The 17669-nt window shown below is 35.3% G+C and overlaps 1 protein-coding gene across 2 annotated transcripts in view; it reads left to right on the top strand.

Annotated features, from left to right (window-relative positions):
- Positions 1 to 17669, top strand: part of LOC148948063 (fidgetin-like protein 1) — an 86403-nt gene that overhangs the window by 26508 nt on the left and 42226 nt on the right. For both annotated transcript variants that reach the window (XM_089095189.1, XM_089095188.1), the window contains one exon: positions 5413 to 5588. In XM_089095189.1, coding sequence (XP_088951315.1) covers positions 5413 to 5588 — 176 coding nt within the window. The remainder of the gene's footprint in view (positions 1 to 5412; positions 5589 to 17669) is intronic.

The following is a 17669-nucleotide window of genomic DNA, read 5'->3' as shown; positions in this document are numbered from 1 at the left end:
AAACATTCCAGAATAGTGAGAGAAAGATTCTTTTTTTGTTTTATCATTTTCATATTTTATATTAATTTTAGTACGTCGGGCGAGCTTCGCTCGGTGGAAAGAAATACATTGTTTAAATCTCTCTGGGAGAATTTTTAACCACACAATCATTCCAGCATAAAGTTCTTATTCAAGTTCTTATATGAAAATATTTGACAAATTTTTGGTTCAATTTAAAAAGAGATTTACAGATTGAAGAGAGATTCTAGATATATACAAAACAGCCTTTCTTTTCATCGAGCAAAAGTCGGTCCCTTGGTACTACCATTTAAATGTGGATTTAAGTTCCTATTAGCACAGCACGATCAAACAGTTCGTGGTGACGAACTGTAAGTAAGGAGTGACCTGGCTCAATATTAACCGAAACTCTAAAAAAGGAATTTTGATATCAATAGATACATCAAAAGAATTAGATTTTTATGTTGATTTCAAATATATAAGGTTTATCAAGTTAAGTCTTATCAATCCAAAGTTACGAGCCTGGGAAAATTTGCTTTATTTTCAAAATAAGGGAAAGCACCCCTTAAAAGTGATAGAATATCAATGAAAATCACATCATCAGATTCAGCGTATTAGAGAACCCCAATGTGGAATTTTCAAGCTTCTATCTGCAAAAATATGGAATTTTTTTTTTTGCCAGAGGAAAGATCACAGACGCGTCTTTATTTGTTTATTTTTTTTACCAAGTGGTGATCGTTTCGACCCAGTGGTAATAGAATATCGTGAGAGGGCTCATTCGAACGGAAGTTTAAATTTCTAGTGCTCTTTTTAAGTGACCAAAAAAATTGGAGGGCAGCTAGGCCCCCTCCCCCGCTCATTTTTCCCAAAGTCACCCGATTGAAATTTTGAGATAGCCATTTTGCTCAGCATAGTCGAAAAACCTACAAAATATGTCTTTAAGGATGCCTTAATCCCCCACAGTCCCCAGGGGAAGGGCTGCAAGTTTCGAACTTTGCCCATATTGTTTACATATAGTATAGCTACTTGCGAAGTATACATACATTTTCAGGGGGATTTTTTTCTGGTGGGGGGAGGGGGGGCTAGGGTTTGGGGTTTACATTCCATGGAGGAATTTTTCATGGGGAAGGTAATTTTCCATGAAGGGGGTGCCGGATTTCCCAGCATTATTTAAAAAATGATGAGAAATTAAATTTTAAAAAAAAAGTTATTTCAACTGAAAGTAATGAGCAACATTAAAACATAAAACGAACAGAAATTATTATGTGTATTAGGGGGTTCGCCCTGTCGTCAATACCTCGCTCTTTACGCTAAAGTTTGTTTTTTAGTACTTTCAAAAGAGCTATTTATTCTAATTAAACGGCCTTTGTGATTTTAGAGAGGAGAGACGAGGGGGCGAACCCCCTCATATAAGTAATAATTTCTGTTACTCAAACCGAACAGAAATTATTCCGTATATGAAGGGTTGCCTCTTCCTCAATACCTTGCTGTTTACGCTATATTTTGACTGTTTGTCCCATTTTTTAAGAACAGCTACTGAGACACAAGGGCCTATTTATTTTTTATTGTATCTTTGTCTAGGCCTAGTTTTTCGAGCTTGTCTCCCCATGGGCCTATATCAATTATATACATGTATATGTTAATAATAATAAAATGATTAATTAAACTTGAGACACAAGGGCCGTATAATTAGAATAGGAAGCCTTATTAAAAGTCCTAATAGCTATAGCTTAAAGAGCAAGGTGTTTAGGAGGGGGCAACACCCTTCATATACCAGAAAGGGCTATGAGTTGTGGAATTTGCCCGTATTGTTTACACGTAGCATTAATATCATTAAGTATAATTACATTCTGTAACATTAGTATAGTACATTAAGTACTTAAGTACTTTATTACGTATATGACTGGATTCGTCCCCTAGTCATTACCTCGCTCTTTACGCAAATTTTTTTTTTTGCATTGTCATCAGACCTTTTTATTCTAATTAACGGCCTTTGTGATTAAGGGGTCATTCTTACTGAATTGGAACAAAATTTAAACTTTAGCGTAAAGAATGAGGTATTGGCTAGGGGGCGAATCCCCTAATATACGGGATAAAAATTTAAGAATATAGAATTTCGCTACGTAAGTTAATTCGTGAGTTACGTCAGATCAAAATTTCGAGCAAGCCGTTTAGCCAAAAAAAAATAAAATTAATATGGAAATTTCGTTTCAATTATTCATGTTCGGTGAGCCAAAATCAAAAGCGTTAATTCATTATTCGTTCAGAAATTCAAAACGTTTTTGAAAAAGAAATTCTGCATTAGTTCAAAAACGTTCAGAAATTAAATAAAAAAAAAACAAGTTTTTTTTAAACTGAAAGTAAGGTGCGACATTAAAACTTAAAACGAACAGAAATTATTCCGTACATGAAAAGGGCTGTTCCCTCCTCAACGCCTCGCTCTTTACGCTGAAGTTTGACTCTGTCTCACAACTTTATTTTTTTAAACAATAAAAAACTTACACACCTATAGAGTAATAGAATTATACTGATATTCCTTGAATTGCGAAGATGATTCGTAGACCTTTAAGTGCCGAAAGGTGGAGCAGTTTGTGGATTACGGGGACATCCCCATGGAGTTGCAGAAAAGTGAAAGACGTACACAAAAGAATGAGTGACTGTAAGTCAATTAATGAGTTAGTTGGGTTAAATTTGTTCCCTGTATAAGTCTCCTTGCTTTATCATATAACTTTGACAGTGGTTTTAGTTCACACTAGCATAACTTAAGACTTTGCGTTTTTTCATGCAGTTCTGCGGAGGAAACTGCCTTCAACGTTAGCAGTGTTAAGTAAATTTGACATCTACTTATAATTTTTTGGTTAGCAGTACTTTCATTTCAACGTTAGCAGTGCCAAGTAAACTTGACATCTACTTATAATTTTTTGGTTAGCAGTACTTTCATTTCAACGTTAGCAGTACCAAGTAAACTTGACATCTACTTATAATGTTTTGGTTACCAGTACTTTCATTTCAACGTTAGCAGTGCCAAGTAAACTTGACATCTACTTATAATTTTTTGGTTAGCAGTACTTTCATTTCAACGTTAGCAGTGCCAAGTAAACTTGTTATCTACTTATAATTTTTTGGTTAGCAGTACTTTCATTTCAACGTTAGCAGTGCCAAGTAAACTTGACATCTACTTATAATTTTTTGGTTAGCAGTACTTTCATTTCAACGTTAGCAGTGCCAAGTAAACTTGACATCTACTTATAATTTTTGTTTATATAAGTTGGTGCTACAGTATGGGAAGTCAATATAGCAGTGAGAAAACGGAATGTCTGAATGAGAAAGTAATAAATTTTGAAATAAATAAAAAAAAAATCATAGAAAGCCTTTCACGCTAAGATCTCACTGTTATGCGAGCAGCACGGAAAATCATGGAAGGATGCTGCATTTTAGCAACTGGAGTTGGCCACGAAAAACTGATTCGCATGTTTACGAATGAAAAATCCAAAGCCGAAGTGGCCAGCCATGACAAAGAATAACAAAGAGATAAATCTCAACGGCGAACAAACAAATGGATCTACAGCCAGTAGAAAGAAAAGATAAAAACTAAAACGACGTCGTCTGTATAAAAACGAATAAAATCCAAAACAAAGAAATAAAAACAACCAAAATCAATATCTACAACTGTTGCAACTCAGACTATCGGTCCCAGAGGCTAATAGAGTTGCTTTAATAAGAACACCAAAGCAACTGACTACTACTACTACTAACAATTCACTGCAGCACCAAGCCGAGTAACCCCAATACAGTTATGCTCGCTCCTCTTCAATTCTTCTTTACACCCTCCCAAGAAGTTTCCATTTCCCTTAAATCTTTCTTTCGACCTGTTCCCAGCCCATTTGTTGACTATCTGATTTTCGTTTGGCCCTAGACGGTAGGCCGAAAAGGACAATTTTTAGCAATCTGTCATCATTCATCTGTAGAACTGGTCATAGGCAACTGCTCTGCAAATATTTTTGTAGTTTGAGAGCACAGTCTGAAATCTTCGTCGAAAATTACAGAAAAATGAGAAGAACACACCACCTGGAATGGTCAAGACAAGGCAAGTCCTTGTTTTTCTATGTTCTGTTTAATCAGAAGTATTTCGTCTCATACTGTGCAAAAAAGAAAAAGGTTGTCTTGTACTTTCAGTTTACCATGACGGTATTGATGTGAAATAATCTGCGGGAAAACTTGAGATAATCAAGATTTTCAGTAAGACTCTAGAAATGGTTGAATTTTTGAAAAAATATGTTTAGAATACTAAGCATTTTGTATTGAGGGAACGGGTCTAAATATATTTTCTCCGGATTTCAAAAAGGGCTATACGCTACGGTACTTTTTCTTTTTAAATTTCGGGACACAATATGATCTTTGCCAGTTCTATTATCAATTTGTAGTGATACTTTGTGTCCCTTAAAGCCTGTCAAAATCATACAGCTCAAAATCAAAATACATTTGTTCCAGCCACATGAAAATTTTCACAAAGCGATTAATTTAATGTCCTTCAACCCTAGAAATCGATACTGTAAATCTGGATAAATGAGTTAAAGTGGAAAGAGGGGTGACGGTCAGTGTGTCCGCTTTATGGGATGCGAAACTTATCAATTCTCTATACCCCTTACACATAAAATGCTCTTCATCGGCTAGAAAACACTTAGCCTACGTGCTTTTATGATGTCTCTATGTGACAAACTCTTGAAGCCTCATTTATAGCATCACTACAAAACTCCTAGTTTGATCCATAGGCTCTGTGCAATCATTGCAGGTCCCGGAAATTTAATTCGGTACTCTCCAATGAGGGCAAGAGGACCAACTACCAGGTCTTTCCACACAAGCTAAGTGGGAAAACTATGAGCCTCTGCAGGTCGTGCTGAAAGCCGCCTTGCGCTGAGTGCAGATAAAAAAAAACACTATAAAATCCAAGGGCAAGAGAGTCTCCCAACAAAACTCTCTGGACTATTAGGATAAAAATGGCATTTACCTTGTTTTTTTAATATTTGCCTTTCCCTTTTGATAAAAAAAAGTTGTTTCAGCTTTGGCTATTATTAGCGTATTTCATTCCTGACACCAGTGTTCTGAGGCTCGCCCTGCAGTGTGTTGGCCGGGACTGCAATGCATGATTCGGGGCAAATCATCTGACACTTCACATATCTTTCCTCCAGTTTTCTCTGGGTATCAATTTGGGGCTGGGTCGACTCTGGCTGAGCTTGCAGATCACACCGCTGACCCCCCTTCCAAACCAAATAATCAGCGTCACCAGGAATCAAACCCCTGCCCTTATTGACATAAGATATCAGATCTAGCGTGCCAACCGTTCGGCTAGAACGGGTCAGTGTTAGGCTAGAGCTAACAATAGTATATGATTTGAAATTGTTTTTTTTTTCGCAGAGCCTATCCAAAAGCAACATAGCAAGAAATTTGAAATGCCCCATCTCCGACGAGAGGCAGCGAATCCTGTTCAAAAAAATGTCCTAATAAGTCAAGTTCTGCCCAAGAAAAAAGCCCCAGTTGAAGCAAGTTCATTCTATCCGTCTGATAAGACTCCCGCCTTTAATGAGTCTAAGGTAAGTAACTAAAACAGTGTTGCTAACAATATATTTAATAGCATTTCTTGCATACAATTGTAGCCGAATCTAATAGGAGAACGAAAATTAAAAATAATCTCTTATTTGAAAAAAGAAAAAAACTCTAACCAGTGGGATAAGGCCAAGAGAACAAAGCGGGTAAAAGGTAAATTTTGGCCAAAAGGTGCTTTTTATGAAAAATTACCTAACCCTTCCTGAAATGTAAAAAGAAAGGAAAGTAAATTAGTTTGGAATAAGGGGAGATGGATATATGTTCAAACTTTTTATTTTTAGCTTAGTATAACTTACTTCTGCATTAGGATGAATGAAATCGTTATGGACGAACTCTACTTAATATTTATAAATCAATTGATCTAGGTAGGTCAATGTCAATTTCAGAGACTCTGATTTTTTCTTATTTGAGTCCTTATCTTATTTTAGCGTAGCTTTGCACTAGCTCAGTTTTTATATAGCTTGGGATTATTTGATTGAACACAGTTAAAATTGTGTGAAAATAGGCCTAGTTAAAGCTATTATCATTAATGAAATGTTGTGACTCATTGACAATTTCCTGACCCTTCCTGACCTGCAAAAACGAAACTGAGTAAAGCAGTAAAGTAAAGCAGTAAAGCAAGGAAGTAAAGCAAGACAGGTTATCGAAGGGCAGATGGAGATATTATTTTTAAATATTGTCAATGAGACTGTCACGCAAGTTTGTTTTTTCTTGCTTAGTTCAGGGGGCACGTAAACAGGAAAATTTAGGGGATGGGACAAGTATTTTTTCTTATGGCGATACAAAATAAAAGGTATTTTAAAAATCTAGGGGAGAGAGGGGCTTTATTAATGACATCTTTAGGTTATTAATTGACAGGACGACATCTTTATTTCCAGTGGCTTGGTTACAGATGAGGATGAGGGATTTCTGATTATCTGAAGGTACTTTTTGGGGAGTCAAAGCGGTGAAAGGAATAATTGGTAGTTCATATACCCTGTATACAAATTTTGGAACTGGAACTGGATTATTGTTTTTTATTGGGCTTTTTAATTAAAATACCAAAAAATGTAAATTTTTTCCCATTACAAATAAAGGTATGTCAAACTTATACCAAGTTAAGATTCTGTTGTTGATTTTCCTGTTCTTGTGTGTGTGTTTTTTTTTCATTTTTAAAATCAAACATGGTACATGTCTCTAAATGTCAAATAAAAGAAGACAATAGATTAAAGGTGTCACGCAGCAGTGCTATACAAATACGCTTTTAAGTTTTCACTGATGTATTTGCTTTGACATATCTATCCCAATTTAATCTTATTTAGAATCCTGAAATGACCCCAATCTCACCTCATAAAATGTCTATAGCCTGAGGCTCTTAACTAGTCCAGATTCTTTGTAATTGAAGGGCAAGGAAATGACACGAAGTATCCCTGTCCTAGGGGCAGGAAAGTTTGGAAAATTTCACCCCAACTTCAAAAAAATCACATTGTGAAGTCAATTTGCTTGATTAGTGCTGGGGTTCAAACAAAATAAAGTTTTGCAGCATTTATTATTGTCTTAGTATTTAGTGTCTTACTTGACAATTAACTAAAGAAAAATGAAAAGTCTAATTTGTTAACCGGTATTTTTAGTTCCTTTAAAGATTGAGTTAGTATTTCTCACAGTCTGGTTGTCAGTCAGATAACCAAACAGGTTGTTTAAGAGGAGATTTTGGAGGTTTTCTGACTGCTTGGTTGTCAGTCATAAAACCAAGCAGGCTGTCTAAGGGGAGATTAAGATATTTGAACCGGACCTTCAGCTTATTTAGCTTGCCTTTGCTCTTAGTTGTAAATTAGCTTCGCATTAATTGCTTTTAACATAGTTTTTATGTTTGATTTTAGTCAAACTAAGTATTACGATTGGTTATACTGTTCCTGGAAATTTCTCACAAGCAATAGTGGAATACGATTTTGTTTTTACTTAGACATATTCTCAGAAAGTGTTGAAATGCAAAACAGCTTTGTCTCTCCTTCTTTCTGTACATATAAACAAAAGTTTTTCCGGAAAGCAATTGTTTGTCCTAACTTAGTTCAACTTAGCTTTGCATTATAAAATAAGATGTTTATTTCAAAATAATCACTAACACAAACCCACAAAGGGCCGAATTCGGACTTTGGAGTCGACAAAGTATATGATTGCACAAAAACTGGCAAAAATACAAAAACCACAACGAAAAAGAAAAATCATTATGAACATTTATTTTCGACTCAATAATTTTTAACTATACAGAGTCAATCAAAAAGTAAAAAGATAAAACTGGTCAAACTAAACTTAAACAAATGCAAGTCAGAAAAAATTAAAAGGGACATTAAAAAGGGAGAGGCAAAATAAGCGAATAAATACAAAAAAAGAACGAGATATAAATATAGATAAAAAATTAAAAGGGAATTTAAAAGAGTGTCAATAATTTAACTGCATAAAATCAATTAAAAGTTAAGAAGATAAAAAGGGGAAAAAAGGAGGGGGAGGGGAAAACAAGTGAATAAACACTAAAAAATAGAATAAGATATAAGTATATATATATATATATATAAATATTCAAAGGGACACTAAAAAAGAGAGTTGGGGGGAGGGGGGTAAAACAAGCAAATAAGTGCAAGATCCTGGGCAGCACCATCCCCAAATATAAAAAGCAAAAAACGAGAAAAACTAGTGGGATATTTTATTCATTTTTTTCTGTGGTGAAGGGAACAAAAGTTTTTTCATATCTAGAACTAACGCAGCGAATGGGGGACAAAATGTTAATGGGCTCAGAAACAGCTCGAGGCGGCCGTAATCTGGATGGGGAGTGACGTTTGGGAAATATACTTGCCGTCTGACGGTTTATTATTGCATTTTTTTCAAAACGGAGGCACAACGAACCCCTCCTGCGCTCAAGGGTATCCATGCACCAGCAATAGAATACCATATACTTAAAATACAAGACTCCCTCCTTCTAAAGATGGTATAGGCAGAAATTAAACTTCCCCTAATTGAGTTCAAATACGGCTTCCAAGAGTCTAAATTCTTCTTCAGCAGAAAGAGAAATTGCATTTCTAGCTTCAGTCAGACAACGACGCTAGTCATTCGAATATCGCTAAGATAATTAGTAGCAACAAAAATGCTAAGTACGATATTTCTAAGGAAGTTGAAATGGCAAAAAAATCGTGTGAACGCCTGAATCATCTGAAAAATCTTAAAAAATTCATTGGATGAAATATTTACATCCTTGGTCCTCTTGGGCCAATGGAGGGTAGTCCTTACAGCGCAGGACAAAAGAACCGTGTTTGGGAGTGGGGTAAATGTGTTTTTTAATTTTAATATGAAGTCAGAGCTAAAACGATTAGTACCGCAAATAATCTCGGTCACCATTATTGTCATTGAAGTGACCAGTTCCTGTCCAACTAAGCATGTAAGTTCAATAAATCTATTGTCTTTTTATATGTGTTTATTTCATTTATATGTCTGCGTCTAGTCCAATAATAGGTAATTAGTTCGTAAGTCTCCAAGGTAAATGCTCCCAAAGGAATCTGATCTCCAGATAGCTCAAGAAAGAAGAGGCCACGTTTTTTCATCCCCGCAAACACCAAAAGTTGTCATCGCCACGGCTTAGAAGAATGTTTCTAACCCCTGCTAGCCTATAAGAATTCGTATCTCTTAAATCAGATCTGATTGTGCCATGGAAACAAAGCCTTGAGACGTCAAAACTTATAGTTCAATAATCCTTAATTACTAGTAAAACAATATATAACAAATGGCGCGAGTCGGAAATTGGAGGAAAACTGCGGACTAGTAAAGATATTAAAACTTTGTAACTTAAATTTAATTGTTGGAGAGAGACAGACATATAAGTCAATTGATTAGGCCTATAACCACTAGGCTAAGATAGGAAGCTCTTTATATCTCATAAGAGATAATAGATTACCCCAAAATAGGTTTATTAAAATAATAAATTTATTTTAAGTTGATATAACCGCAAAAAAAAAAAAAATATTGAAATATTGTATATTTAAACAGAACTGGCTTTGTCAAAACAGGAAGGTAAATTGACTTCGCTTTTAGCGGCGCTCGTGAAACTTAGCTAATGCGAAGTTTCACATTAGCAAAACTTCGAGCAGCTTTGCTTGAACTTTGGCTATTAGAAATAAATTTGTATCCCCTCAAAGAGTTGGGTACAATAGAAAAAATGGAGAAAAGGCTCAATGAAGAATTGTAAAATGAGAAAAAAAAATAGTATTCAGTTTTTAACAAGTAGAAGCAAGTGTATAATTAGTAATTTTTTTAGTGTTAGTAATAAATGCAATGTAGTAGTGCCGTATATTACTAAATAATAAAGTATTTGTACCGTGAATTGAAAGAATAAAATAAAAGATAATACGTAAAGAAAAACAAAATCTAGCTGGACCGATGAAACATTGGTAGAAACAGAAGAATTTTAGGCATAATAGTAGCAAATGGGGTCCTATTTCAGCCTTACTACAGGTACAGGCTATAAACTTATTGTTCAAGGATAAAAATCTGCTACTGTTGGGGTTCCACCCCTGTTTCTTTTCCTTTCAAATAAATGACCTATTTTCGTTTCTTTAATTACATTTGTGACCCTTTTGGAAAAATACAAGTACGGTATTTTCTACAAACTGTGTAGTATTTTCCGTAACCCAGGCAGGGTAGGAATAGAGCTACAAGGCACTGCCATTATTATATTGACAGGGAGGGTTATTACCTCCAAGGAGAGAGTAGAGATTTTCTAGCCGTAACCCAAGGCGGGTACATCTGGCTTTAGAAAGTGGCCATTTGACCACTCGATCGCGTTACCATACCCTGGGACAGGGTATACTGTAAATAGGGTAGTACCCAACCCGATATTTGCAGAACCTTTGGGGTAAGAGCGGGAATCTCACTAACATTAGGGCCGACAAGGGATTCCCCCCTTCTAGTACGTGGCATAGCAATCTTTTTGCGCCATTCGAGTAGTATAGCACTTGGTCATTCGAGTAAGTGGCATAGCAATCTTTTTGCGTCATTCGAGTAAGTGGCATAGCAATCTTTTTGCGTCATTCAAGTAAGTGGCATAGCAATCTTTTTGCGTCATTCGAGTAAGTGGCATAGCAATCTTTTTGCGTCATTCGAGTAAGTGGCATAGCAATCTTTTGTGTCATTCGAGTAAGTGGCATAGCAATCTTTTTGCGTCATTCGAGTAAGTGGTATAGCAATCTTTTTGCGTCATTCGAGTAAGTGGCATAGCAATCTTTTGCGTCATTTTTTGCCTTTAAAAGTAGTGACCCTGCACATACACCCCAATAAGTGGTGCCAGCGGTAGCTAGCACTACGAACATTGGCGGCAGCGGCATAAGCACACATGCTAGAAAGCTTAGCAAAAGTCGCCGAAGGAAGCAAAAAAAGAAGAGTTGTTACCCAGCTGTGACTGGAACTCTGCATAAGGCGAGAAATTCGGTGAAAGAAACCGTTAATCACAGAAAATTGAGGCATAGGGATAGGTCTTAAAAGGGTCTCTTTTACCTACACAGATGACCTTCATCTGAATAATGGTGATAGAAAAAATTCAAATTCTAAAGTAGCTCCGCAAAATGAGTGAACAAGAAAATTTGAATTTTGAACCATGGCTGCTTTAGAGCCATGTAGATGTAAAACAAGCCAGTGTTCATGCTTGTTTACAAAGAATAATAAAAAATACATGAATATATTTTTTTTGGGGTCGAGCGTCATTTGTATTGCTGGGGTCGACTCCCCTCGCACACGTTAGGTCCCCTAGTGGATAAATATCCGCGTTATTTGTGCTTATTAATTTTATGGGTTATTTGTAATGATGGCAAATATCAGACTTAACTTAATGCTTTTTTTATAAACAGATAGCATTCAACACAATTAAGAAAGGTCGTCAAAAGTCTGTCTATTGTTCTTAAAAACTGCTTATTTGAAAATGTCAATTTTTTTTCTATGTTGTTCTATTTATTTAAGAGCGAGAGAGAATGAGCATATGTAGGTTTTATTTTTGTAGCTAGACATAAGACATACCTTAGTACTTCAGTTTAATTAAATCTACGTTCAATGTTTTGTTACAACAAGCATCCTTGATTGCTATACTTTGCGCACCTTAGACTAAATTAGTCTATGTTACTAAGGATTTGATTAAGTTTAGATGTCTTATTTTTGTTAGTGTTATTTCTGTGCCCTTTCAAAGGATAATAGAAAGGTTGGAACAGAAAGTAACCAAGTTTAGGAAGCTCGTGGTCTACTGAAAACGACAAGTGGTGTTGGACCACGTCTTGTGGGGAGCCTAGGGAGGAACTAAAGGTCCATTACTTTTTTTTTTAGTTTTTTTTAAACAATCGTAGGAAGAGATATTCCTCAGTCCTTCAAGTGTAAATAATTAGTATTTTTATGCCAATCAGGGGCAGTTAAAGAAATACTTAAAGGTTGAATAGAAACTTCTGTGAGCTAGTTAAGTTTTCGTTTTTGGATCTGAATGCTTTGAAAAAGAAACAGAGAGTTTACTTTCTTATAGCTCCGAGGCGAAAAAAAGAGAGAAAAGCTTTTTAATTTCATTATATTATATCTATGACGTTAGCTGTCCTACAGCTCTGTGTTAAACATTACTTCCAAAGAGAAACAGAGGCATTAATGTTTTTAGCTCCTTGGCTAAAAATTTAATTTCATTAGTTTATATCTATGACGCATACAATAACAGAGAAATCACCGTTCTATAGTTCGGTGACAAAAATGTTCTTTAATTTAATTGGTTTATCTATGAAATATCTTGAGCTCTAATTTCTGTGACATATTTTCGCAAGTCAGTCACGTTATATCTTACCTATACTGACTCAGGTCTCCCTCGGATTTTCCATGAAAAATCGACCCATGCCCTAACCAAAATGAACATTATCCAAAGCAAGATATTATCAGTATAGAAGCGCCTAATTATATGAAATATTTTATCTTAATGCAGATTATAATCATTCTAGGCCTACACATTGCTCATTCATGTGTTTCTTACTCGAGTAATAGATGTACCAATAGCCAACTATTGGGAACTATAACCAAACAACCTATGGTACGTTTATATGTAGAATTTCACGGCGGATGTGAAATTATATCTCAATAATAATATGTAAAATTTTAAAACCATTTAATCAGTTAAGATACATGGATTGAAACCCTGTGTATGTCCAATGGCGACTAAGTAATACCCACAAGGAATTCCTTATTAATGTGAAGGTGTTTTTCGTTTAACAGATTCTAATAAAACGTTAATATAATATTTATTTATTTAGTGCTGAAGGATTTGCTCAAACAATAGCCTTCTAAAAAGATATTGATGTCAGTTCTTCATTACACTATATTCTTTGCCAAGTATCAACTGGAATCTACGCCGGCAAGCTTGGAAATCCTGCATCTAATTACCTTATTCGAAAAGTAAAAGAGATACCAATGTTGACTCGCAATTACGGAAACTGCAAGAGAAGAACACGGGTAAACAAAGAAGAACGGCTCTGCATTTCAACTGAGGTTAAACCCGGAACCAAATGAGAACGTCTAAGGTAAGGAATAGAGAAGGCATTAGAAAACGAGTGGGTAGAGAGGTCTCCACTCGTCCTTGTTATGTCCTTTTCCCTCATTGCAGTACTGTTGCGTAAAACCGTGTGGTTATGAGACTGCAACATGCATCTCTTAAACAGCACGGGCTTGCGTGAGTAATGCAGGTATGAAAAATATTGTAAAAGTAGACCTCAAACTTAATAATGTAGGGTAAATTATGTTTATTTAATATCGATATTTCCGTTCTCATTTGAAGACATTTCTGTTTTAGATTTTCATTGTGAGTACTAATATTAGTGTATTTATTTAATTCTGGCTCATAGCTTAGAAATTAATGTACCCAATTAATACGTGACTTATTTGTACTATAAGTGTTTACTTTAAAGAACGTGTGATTCTGCCTCGCTATTTTTATTACAGGAAGTAAATGGCAAATTGGTTATTGAGCATTACAATAAGCTACCCAGTACAGATACGACCCAGTAGCATCTATTTTTATCATATATCAACCGACGAAGAGTACTCCCCATAACTTCAGGTAACTATCATCCCAGCTTCGTCTACTAAAACAACAGTCACCTTCGACCGTCGTTTCTTCGACCATGAACCATATTACATATCAGGTAACACTATATTTGAACCTCAAGTGCTTTAACGAACTACATAATCACACAAATGCTGAGAACCTCATCGATCAGCACATAATAAACGATATTCAACGATATTTGAAGTTAAAAGATACTTAAAGACACTTGAAGATATTTGAAGCTGAAGTTAAAGACAATTTGAAGTTTAGTTCTGAGAACCCCATCAATCAGAGAAAGATTAACGATATTTAAAGATAATTGACGTTGAAAGATACTTAAAGAAGTTTTAAGATATTTTAAACTGAAGTTAGAGACGCTTTTGAGTTTAATTCTGTGAACACACTCGATATGAACATGATAGACGATATTTAAAAAGATTCTAAGTTGAACGATACTCAAAGAGATATGAAGATTTTCGAAGCAGAAATTAAACACAATTTTAGGTTTAATTCTGAGAACTCCATCGAGCAGTACAAGCTAAACGATGTTAGAAGCCAAATGATATTTGAAGATGTTTGAAGTTGAATTTAAAGACAATATATTAAGAGAGTCACTATAGTATGACGACAACCCGTTTCAAAAGGCACAAATGAACAATTTTACGCGAGAATACATTCTCTATGTGCCTCAAAAAAATCCTAAAAATGATATGCTGAGAAGAAAAACACCAACACCTGTAGTGGGAAGAATCATTTCCCAGTTGACTATTAGAGCGATATTTAACGGTCATTTCCCAGTGGACTATTAGGGAAAACTTACCGTGTAAAGACAACTAGACTCGAACTGTTCCATGAAGAAACCATAACGTAAGTGCTTCGAAATTTTTGCCAGGACAAAAGGAGTGAAGGACAGTAATTTACAACAGGAGGGACACGAAAGGTGATGAATAGATGTGAAGCTACATGTGTTACTTCCTAATAGCTTTGACAATTCAAACATCCCAATAGTGAAAGTGTTTTAATGTTATCAGTGAATATGATGAACCAAATATTGTATGTTATAAATCATTCATGTATGTACCACAAGTAGAATTAGGTGTAATATTATCATGTTATTCATTTAACGTACTGTAGATAGTATGTAGTACGTCATATAGACAGCAAAATCAAAAAAAAAAACTAATGTAAAAGTAGAATAGCCCCAACTTTGTTGGAAATGTAAAAGTAATCAGTGCTAGATTTAAAAAAAAAAAAAAAAAAAAAAAAAAAAAAAAAAACCTTAGTATAGTAGCTAACCTAGAAACAAAAATAATCTTAGTCCGTTAGATTAATTTTAGATAGGAATTTAAAATAAAATAAGAAAAATAATTGAAAAATTTTAAGCACTCCTAATGAGCAGTTACTAATGACGGGACGTCATTATTTGATGGGAAGGGTAGCTTCAGTCAGACAACGACGCTAGTCACTCGAATTTCGCTAACATAATTAGTAGCAAGAAAAATGCTAAGTACGATATTTCTAAGGAAGTTGAAATGGCAAAAAAATCGTGTGAACGCCTGAATCATCTGAAAAATCTTAAAAAATTCATTGGATGAAATATTTACATCCTTGGTCCTCTTGGGTCAATTGAGGGTAGTCCTTACAGCGCAGGACAAAAGAACCGTGTTTGGGAGTGGGGTAAATGTGTTTTTTAATTTTAATATGAAGTCAGACCTGAAACGATTAGTACCGCAAATAATCTCGGTCACCATTATTGTCATCGAAGTGACCAGTTCCTGTCCAACTAAGCATGTAAGTTCAATAAATCTATTGTCTTTTTATATGTGTTTATTTCATTTATATGTCTGCGTCTAGTCCAATAATAGGTAATTAGTTCGTAAGTCTCCTAGGTAAATGTTCCCAAAGGAATCTGATCTCCAGATAGCTCAAGAAAGATGAGGCCATGTTTTTTCATCCCCGCAAGCACCAAAAGTTGTCATCTCCACGGCTTAGAAAAATGTATCTATCCCCTGCTAGCCTATATGAATTCGTATCTCTTAAATCAGATCTGATTGTGCCATGGAAACAAAGCTTTGAGACGTCAAAACTTATAGTTCAATAATCCTTAATTACTATTAAAACCTTATATAACATCCAAACTAGCTTCTTTTTTTTTAGCAGAGAGTATGGCACCTTGCCTTCTTGAAAATTATTCGCAAGGCTCTTTTTTGGATTGATTCAATTTTTTTCGATTCTTCTCGAAAGATACCAAGGTGCCAAACTGGACAAGCATATTCGACGCTAAATTTATTTGGGAGCTTAAGGAGGGCGATAGACACAAATATATGTATTTTAATAAAATTATTCTTGTTGACCTAGCTTTGTATTAAGAATAAACGTTGAATTAACCAAAATAGCAAACGCTAGTGCAAGAACGTCGCGTATACAGTTAAATCATTAAAGCACATTATAGAAAAGTTGGTACTGGTGCATTATGTGGACACTGCTATATATTTTACAAGGAAACCAGTCACAAAAACTCGTCAAAACAGGCTATTCTCAAGAGATCTCTATACATAAATGACTGCAAAGTCGTGGTTTCTCAAGGAGTTACAATGTTTAAACGATTTTTTTGGGGTTTAAGGGGGAAAAGTTACCTAGGTTAGGTTACGTATTTAATATTTGGTATGCTTTACACCCCCCCCCCCCCCAATGTGTAAATATATAGCCCAAATTTGTTTTAAAACTTTTATATATTCATCCTATTTTATTTCATCAGTATTAACCAAACTTGACTTCTTTAGCAGTGTCCACATAATACACCAGTACCGAAAAATTTGTTCTAAAGCACTCACATGTAAATCCATAAAATAAACTGCGTCAAAGATCAAGTACTTTCCAAGGTGTTTTCATTAAAATGCCGAATAAAATAAGGGACACTGATTACTATGTCACTCTGCACTAGAAGCTGGATAAATTATTAATTGTGGAGAGTTTCTTTTTAATTTGTTGACATTTCGTCGTTTGATAAGAGGGTTTTCAAGGTTGGGTAATAAACCCCGATGGGTTGGAGAATTCAAATATTTAGTTCAAAATGATATGTGAGTTCATGTCTTTGACTGTCGAGAGGAGTCAAGTTGAGCTGTTTAGTTGCATCATCGTATATTAAATAGTTGGGTCCAAGTATGATTATCACAGCTCTTTCTTGTACCACTTCAAGCCTATCTGACTTGTCCTTGGTCAATCCCGAATGCCACGCTGGAAACGTATATTCAGGAGGAAGTCAAACACAATTACAGGAAATGGAATTTAAAACCTCAGTTGAAATGGGAAATCTTTTCAGGTTGGAGAAAAAAAATGTAAAAGTAAGGCACCTATCATACAGATAGGCAGCGTTCGAATCCCAGCAGAGCTCCTAGGAGCTCTGCTGGGAGCTCTGCTGAGACTAGGAGCTGACTAACCGTCAGTTTCATATGTCATATCTGCTTCTAATTCATTAAAAATTCTTCTCGACTCAGTCTGTTCTGTCTGGTCATCAGATCCTGAAAATCTCTGTAAGTTCTATTGACTTAAATGGGCTACTTATCTTTGTTATATTAAGGGAAGTTCGTCCCGAATTTTTTTATTTTACCTTACTGTAGATGTACTTTAAACGAGTTACGGGCTTAGTTTGAATATTTCCATCTCTACCCGTCCCAAAGCACTTCGATATTCTTTCTAAAAAAGATTACAGTCAGATAAAGTCAGAGAACTATTCCTGGCTTATCATAACTAATCTTAATGCTTAGTTTGATTACTGTCAAACAGAATAACTCAGTTAAAACAAATGACGCAAAGGTAAGCTAAAGCTCAGTTTTTGCAAAGGTAAGCAAACATAAGCTGAAGGTTCAGCCTAAATATCCCCTTTCTCTTTACTCCAACCTACATTGCTTTACCATAACTGGCACAAGTCAAGAAAGGTCAGAGAATTTCTCTGGGCTCTGATGGTAATAACTTTATCTATTACCAT

This window comes from Artemia sp. Qi Xiang Cuo, chromosome 10 (assembly GCF_049724085.1).
Source record: "Artemia sp. Qi Xiang Cuo chromosome 10, ASM4972408v1, whole genome shotgun sequence".
NCBI lineage: Eukaryota > Metazoa > Arthropoda > Branchiopoda > Anostraca > Artemiidae > Artemia > Artemia sp. Qi Xiang Cuo.
The sequence above is the reverse complement of the archived record's forward strand: the minus strand, read 5'-3'. Positions and strand labels throughout refer to the sequence as shown.